This window comes from Homarus americanus, unplaced genomic scaffold (assembly GCF_018991925.1).
Source record: "Homarus americanus isolate GMGI-L3 unplaced genomic scaffold, GMGI_Hamer_2.0 scaffold1024, whole genome shotgun sequence".
NCBI lineage: Eukaryota > Metazoa > Arthropoda > Malacostraca > Decapoda > Nephropidae > Homarus > Homarus americanus.
In genome coordinates, this window is record NW_024715228.1 from 2,129,362 (window position 1) to 2,137,660 (window position 8,299).

The 8,299-nt window shown below is 33.9% G+C and overlaps 1 protein-coding gene across 4 annotated transcripts in view; it reads right to left on the minus strand.

The window, feature by feature from the left end:
* Window positions 1–742: 742 nt before the first annotated feature.
* The window catches only part of LOC121855825 (ATP-dependent RNA helicase DDX24-like), a 30,174-nt gene continuing 22,617 nt past the window's right edge, over window positions 743–8,299 (minus strand). For all 4 annotated transcript variants that reach the window (XM_042350986.1, XM_042350977.1, XM_042350993.1 and 1 more), the window contains 4 exons: window positions 5,801–5,929; window positions 4,884–5,045; window positions 3,074–3,360; window positions 743–1,234 (listed from right to left, as the gene is read on the minus strand). In XM_042350986.1, the coding sequence (XP_042206920.1) occupies window positions 871–1,234; window positions 3,074–3,360; window positions 4,884–5,045; window positions 5,801–5,929 (942 nt within the window). In that variant the 3' untranslated portion in view covers window positions 743–870. The remainder of the gene's footprint in view (window positions 1,235–3,073; window positions 3,361–4,883; window positions 5,046–5,800; window positions 5,930–8,299) is intronic.

Sequence of the window (8,299 nt, forward strand, 5' to 3'; positions counted from 1 at the left end):
TATAGGTACTCCTGAACATGCTGCTTAAGGATCTGTTAATCAAAATTTGATATTTGGATTATTGCTTGTTCAAATGGCTTTTAGAATATTTTAATTATTTCTGCAATGCTAATTGCTCGCCATTTTGGGTTTTCAAGGTCATTTCTTGGTGCTTGTGTATTATTCTGGGTGTACTTAATTAGTTAGGCACATTAAAATTTAGTTCTGAGAGAAAAAGTATTTTTGGCCAAAAATTCTGTAAGGGGTAAGACTTACAATTTGTCATTTTCGGCCAAAAAATAGATTTTGTTCAAAATCTCTGTATAGGTACTCCTGAACATGCTGATGAAGGATCTGTTAACCAAAATTTGATATCTGCATTATTACTGTACTTATTCAAATGACTTGCAAAATTAATTAAAATTTTCTAAAAGCCATTTGAACAAGTAATAATCCAGATATCAAATTTTGGTTAACAGATCCTTAAGCAGCATGTTCAGGAGTACCTATACTGAGATTTTGAACAAAATCTATTTTTTGGACGAAAATCCTGTGAGGTCGATGTGATCCACTACTTCTTCTTCCTGTTGTGTCTTCTCCACTCTCATTAAAAAATATATCAAGAGATGTATGCATTGTTACCTTTATCTTTTTCCTTTGTGGATCATGTTGCAGCAAAAAGTAGCATCATGGACAGCTGTTGATACCATTGTGAACTTCTCTGAGTTTGGGTCCTCACTTGAGACTATAATAAAAAAACTTCTTCCAAATACAATTTAATTTAAGTTTACACTAGATTTTTACATATAGTACTTCAACCACAAGTAAAAATACTTCAGTAAAGAGAAATAAACACGGTTAGTGAACTGTCAGACTTTTTTCAAGAACTAATCAGTTCATTTTTGACACTTTATTTTTTCTCTTGTCAGAACCTTTAAATTTCTTCTTACTTACTCTCTTTACAGGAGCCTTAATATTAATAGTCTTCAGAAGCTTTGAATATTCTTTTGACTCCTTTTTCATAATAGATAATGCTTTATTTGAGTCCTCATTCTTTGTGTTAGACAATTTTGACCCTGCACGGTTTGGCACAACAAGAAAGCCCGTTTGAGTTGGGTACTTTCCAGAAAAACTGGAAGGTATGAAAGGTGTTGCAAGCATTTTCATCAGTACTGAACGTTTATTCTGAAGATCACGTTTGTCATGAGCAGCTTTCATGGACTTCTCTCTTTCATGATCTTCATCATATTCATCTCTGCAATAATTTATAAAAATTAGTAACCTAATAAGTAATATGGAAGAGACAAAAAAAATCAGTTCTTTTTATTTCTTAAAGCATGTTGATTCTGAATCTATGGCCCACAATTTGATTGCAGGGTCGAAAAATTATCAAAATATACTTTTTTCTCGCAATTAGAATTTAAGGGGTTTCACTAATTGAGTACAGTAAGCCCTCGATAACTTGGAATTTTATATAACTCGGCTTGGATATGGTCTCGGGATGTATTAGTATAACTCTGGAAATTCCGAGATACTGTATAAAAAATTATCTGGGAAAATCTCTGCATCACCTACTATGATGCTTATTCTTCACCTGCAGTGCTGGTGGTGTTACTTTTTAACATTTAGTAATTACATCTACACATACAGGGGGTATACGGATCAATAATATTTTATTGTTGTATTTTTGTAGGAGGGGGAAGAGCCTCGATAAGTTGGAATTTGGGATAACTCGTCAAGGAAAGAGCCCCATATATGTCGAGTTATCGAGGGTTTACTGTACTTTCTGAATAACACAAAAACACCTAAATTGCACCTTGGAAGCCCATAGTTGGCGAGTAATTAGCATTAAAATATTCCAAGCATCATTACAGCCACTAATTACCCAGTAATCAAACTGTGGACCATAGATTCGGAATCAGCATGCTCAGGAGTATCCATACTGAGATTTTCAATGAAATCTGACTTTGTTTCTCTTACTTTGACAACACAACATACATACATCATTTTTCACTAACGGTCATTTTTTTTAATTGAAGGTTCTTTATTATTATTATTAAAATTATTTTTATTACTATTATTATTATATTCTTCTATTAATTTTGCTTAATTATTATTATTATTATAATTATTATTATCATATTACAGTATTATTATTACTGTACTATTATTATTACTGTATTATTATTATTTTATATTCACCCCAGGCCTATAAGTTGCTTTAATGTAATTCCTCATATACTAAAATTAATATTGACATTATTCTGGTGGGAGTGTCTCATAAGTAAGAAAAATGTTGTATCTGTAGGGAAAATCAACATACTGTATTCACAGACTGCTTCAGTCATCTTCTGTTACATGCCATGAAACGTTAACATATTACTTAAAAAATTATTATGATGGATTTGTTTCATATATGGGTAAAATATAGTGACTGTAAACTGAAAATGTCGTAAGGTGGGTGTGACAAACCGCTTCACTGTCCGTGCTAATACAACATTAACACTTTTGGGTTAGATAGAATATAAATTTTGGTGGGTTAGCCCGCAGAAAAATACCTAAATCATAATGGAGCCCATGACTGAGGAAAGGTTGCCCATGCCTGATCTATAGTACCATAAGAGTACAGTGCAGTGAGGGTAGCACCACATTCGCTGTTCATATATTCCTTTCAAAATTAATTAAAAATCAGACACTCTTAAATTTTTGTGTTTATCCCTTATTCTATGTTATAATAACGTAAATTTTCACGACCAATTTAACCTCTGTGCCCTGTTTAGTAACTGTAATGTGGTTTCTGACATCAGGAACAACCTTCAATTTATAGCTCCACTGCACCTGTTTTACTTCTTATTAACCTGTACAGTACTGTATTTCTATTTCATGTATTGTTAGAGGAATTTTTTCACCTGAGGCTTGGAAATTTCTATGGTATGGCACCTACTGGATTGTGATGGTGCTAATTAGAGGGATTCAACCTGTCTATTATATACATTATATATTTTATACTACAGTGTTGTATATGAACTGTATATAGGACTGCATAAGATGATGAACTAAATTTTTACATGCATAATATAAAATATGTACATACTCTTCAAATACTAGTTCTGCTTCCTCTGCAGCTTTTCTAAACCACTCCTTCTCAGCATGGGTCTTGCGATGTTTATGTTCCAATTTTTCTACTGTGCGTGCCAAGGTAATCCGACTCTTCACTTGACTCATAACATTTGCATCTACAGGAAATGGTGGCAGATCAGTGGCCCGGTTAAGTGTATGACACAGCTGACGGTATTTCTTAAGTTCTGAAGACTCAATCAAAAGGATGCTTAATCCCTCTTGGTAGGCTCGAGCAGTTCGACCACTGCGATGGATGTATGTCTGCAACATAAAATCATTAATGTTTAATTTGGTATTACTAACATAAACAAAACAATTTAATTTTTATTACCTTCTGTTACTAACTACTGTACTTTCACTGTGAAAGTGAAAATTGTTCCCAAAGGCTTGGTGACCCATTATGAGTGCACATACACTATAAAACTATTCCACAATCTTCTCAGTAAAAACAATAATGAGTGTCCTAATATATCTTTATAGTAATTGTAATTACTCCTATTACCTTTCCCTTATACTGTACTGTACAGCAATTTTAAAAGGCATAACCTATACACTCTTAGCCTTCTACTGTACAACTTCTTCACCTTCTCTATCCTAGACATGTGTACAGTACAGTGAGTCATTCCATACTTTACACCTTCTAGTTGTTACATTTGCTTACATTAATAATTTCAAAATGCCTCTTTTAATTCTCACTGTTCAAAACAGGATATACAGTAGTACGCACTACTGTATACAGTATATCTCAATTATTACTTTTTCAACAAATGCTAACTTCTTCCCATTTACTTTTCTATTATGTTTTTTACCTTTTTTACAATGGTACATCACCAAAACCAATTATGACAAATTCTGATGCACTGATAAAATATACCACTGCCAATGATTATCTATTGTACCATCATGACATGATCCTGACTAAGATTATTTTACTGTTTCACTTTAATATATGTTGCAATCCTTTCATTCACTTACCAGATTACTGTACAGTATGTCAATACTGTAATTTCATACTAAAGAATAAATAAGAAAATGCAAGAAAAAAATGTTAACAGTCTATCTTATAAGTAATTACTAATACCTGTTGTAATCCAGACCGTACTATACTTAATTCAATAGTTTCCTTGAGATAAATGTACAGTATTTATCAGGTGCCACCGAGTGACCCAGCTCTCACTTGACTCAGCTATGTTGATATTGTTCACTGTGTGCCTAAATTTTTCAATCTCCATTGAGCTTCCTCGTTTTTTCACAATCATCCATATTTTAACTTTTAACTAGCAGTATCACATGAGGAGCTCTGAACCATAATCTGCTAAGTGCCAAAAAAGAAAATGCTCAGGGAGGAATGTGTGACACACAATAGTCTTTTCAGAGGTCTCTCACCCACATGTACAGGTTCCCAATTGGTTATCTGACTTACCCTGGAGACAGAGGAGAGGTTGGGGAATACAATTCAATACATAACACATTTCAGCGATATATGGCTCTTGGCAGATTATGGTCCGGAGCTCCTCATATGTTCTCTTGGCCTTCTCACCTTGTTCACCTGGTGTAAAACTTCTCTCTACCTCCTTGTGACAATCCTTACTGTCTCCCCACTTTTCAAATATAAATTCTTTTCTCTATTAACCCTTTTGCTAGCTGCCCATCATTATATTTTCAATCAAATTTCTAATCTTCTCACTATACTGTAAAATGTACACATAGTAGCAAGATATTTTAATTTTCAATTCTACGATGAAATAAATACTCAAATCATAGGAGTGAAAATAACCAACTACCTCAGCGGTGCGTGGTACATGATAATGAATGACGTGCTGGATGTTAGGAATGTCCAGACCACGAGCAGCAACATCTGTGGCCAATAACAATGCATGAGGATTGCCTGAAAACTTCTCTAAACTCTTGAGGCGTTGTTTCTGTGGCAGTGAGGCGTGGAGTGACTAAAACAAGAGACAATTTAATATAAATATTTTGTCTAATAATTTGTACAACAAATTTCACAATGATTTTACATAAACCAATTCAAAGCAAGAACATTTAAGAGCATTCAAAAACATATTAAAGGCATCCAGTTATACTGAGTGGCTAAAGCAGCATCCTATGAAGATGGTTATGCTGCAGTCACACAAGTGCTTTTATGATAAATTTCTTGACTGAAATTTATTTGATAAATTTTCCAGAAATTGATAAGAGTTTTTGGAGCAATGTTACTGGACGATCGTGATCTTCACTTCTTGATGATTTCAAAAAAGATTTCCGGGTCAAAACACGGCTAATACAGGTACGTATACTATATTTAGTGAGATGAAGCTTATTTGTCAGGTATGATATTTACATATACAGTACTGTATATAACATACGTTAATAATATTATGAATAAAACACACACACACAAAAATTAAGCACACAGTATCCCTTGAGATATGAATGGGCAAGGTTCCAAGAAAACCATTTGTTACCCTGTATGTGAATTTTTTTTATTTTGAATAGAAAAATACATGGAAAAAATAAGGTTAAATTCTCCAATGACAAAAATACCCCAAAACACAAAATCGGTTCACAAACAAGAAAAAAAACCTACCTAATGATAAATAGGACACCACAAGTGTAGGCCAAAATGGATTTTAGGCTGAAAAATCTTTTTCTCTCAGAATTGGAATTTAATGAGTCTAAATACTTAAGTACATCTACTAACCTGTGGCTGACATTGAAGCAGAGCAAAAAGGTTCTGTAGTCTTCGTACACAATCAATGCTGTTGCAAAAGACTAAGGTTCGGCCTGGGAAACACTTCAGGAAGTAGTACAGGTAAATATCTTTCTCTTCCTGCAAATAAAAAAAAAAAGACAAAAATAAGTATCTATCCCAAGACAAACTATTAACTAAATGATTTTTAATTCCCGTTTCGTCATCCTTTGTTGCTTTTTGGCCTAATGGAGTGGTCAGCCAGACAGTTTCAAAGTCAAAACAATTTAGGTATGCAGTACACGTCTGAGAGGAGAAAGTGAGGATTTATAATTGATTGATAACTTCATCCTTACTCTAATCCTAACTACTAACTGAGTCATCAAGTCTATCAATAAGAATAAAATAACTTCATCAACACAAATTTCAATCATAATGTTTGCAACTTTGTAAGCTAATCACTTAACTTACAAAGAAACTCTTCTTATTGTCCAGTCTTTCCTTACAGTACAGTATACACAATTATTTGTCACTTTGCATGGTATTTAGATATGCCTCTGGTCCGTCTGGTCCACTCGAATGACATTCCTAGGCCTTTTAATATTCAGCTATTGTCTTTATTCTGTCTCAAGTAATCTAATTTCCCAATCCTACCTTCAACTTCTGTATACTACTACAGTATTGATCCAATTTACCAATTTGCCAACCACCGTATGTCCTCGCAACAACAATTTCCTCGACAGGCAGGTAATCTCTGGTTACCTCAGGGGCACTTGGAAGTCCATATAAAAGAAAGTTGGCAATAAGAAGGGCATCCAGGTGTAAACTTGCTTCAAATATGAGAGAAATTTAAGGGAAGACTAAACGACACAAGACTCATGCACTGAAGGTAGCTTGATGCTGTGGCACAACAGTCTGGGTTTTAGACAATATATATACCCAGTAAGAGGCAGTGGTTTGGTGTGCAATTATTTGTTTTGTGATGTAAAAATCAGGCTTCATAATGGATTTCATAATACAGTATATACTGGCAGTGAAACAGAGAATGTACATACTGGGAACAATGAACTACTGAGTCAGGTCCTACAGTGAAAACATTACTGATGCCACATTTTTTTTAAGGGCCATGTGTTATTTGTTAACAATTAGTATACCAGTCCAGGCCTGTTTATGGTTTACTCAACAAAAATACAGGTGGCTGTGGAGAAAAACAAAAACAAACCATTGTCAGTTGAATAAAAGGTAAAGCAATTTCTCACCATGCCAAAAGAAGTTTGTGTATCAACTGGTGAGATAACAGAGAAATTCATTTGTTCAATGCCATCCACAGAGGGATCATGATTAACACTGATAAAATTCACAATGCAGGTGTAAGAAAGACACACTGTGCTGGTGTAACAATAACAAAGCCAGCAAGTGTTGTTGATTAAACTGTAACAAAATGCTAATTGTTCATATATCAATCATGTTGATCAATCAAGTACAATGTGTACGGAAAAAGTGGTGACTGGTATATAAAACTATTCAATCACATGATGGTGTCAATTTTGAATGCCTATTACATTTTTGTGCTAAAAACCAGGGCTGTGGAGTCGGAGTCGGAGTCGAGGAGTCGGAGGAAATTTCGGCTTGTGGAGTCGGAGTCGGTAAAATTGTCCAGACTCCGACTCCGACTGAAGCTATTCTGTTCCTAAGAACAAATATATGAACTCAGGCATATTCATTGCAGTGATTCCACTGATCCCACTAATTGTCTTAAATTATTAAAAGAATTTATTTCCATTTTATAAGCATTATTATGAATTTATTGTAGCAGGCACAGTATAGCACTATAATTTTGGACGATAGTCTCTTCTTTACCATTTGAAATTTTGAATTATATCAAATTTTGTTTCGTTGAAAACTGCACAGAGGCTCTCAGCTACAAAACAATTAGCTACAACCTGTTTTTGGTGAGATTAAGGCAAATTTAATTTAATAACTTAATCATGTAAGGTTTATCCATTTTCCTTAATAAGGTATTCATTTCTTTAATGTACATAAATATATAACTTTACTTTAAAAGGAATTGTAGGATCATCATTTAGATCCACATCAGATTATGAGCTTAAACAAAATTCATATGCTGAGATCGAACTTTTAGATATACATGTAAATGGTGTTTTCTAGTTAATATCTTGAATTCTTAATAAATATATTTTTCTTTTGATTGAAACTTTGAAAGTCAAGCCTATCATCTTTTTGTAGTTCTTAAATATCGTCCAGATCATTAATAAAGCTGTAGCAGTATAGCCACGGTGTTTTACTTTTTACCTATGCAGGTTACAACATACAAATTACAATTAGGATGGTAGAAATAGTTGTTACAAATAGGCCAAGGAGTCGGAGTCGGAAGCATAAAAATTTGAGGAGTCGGAGTCGAAGGTTTTGTCTTCGACTCCACAGCCCTGGTACCTATACTGAAATTTTGAACAAAATCCATTTTTTGGCCGAAAATGACAAAAATTGTAA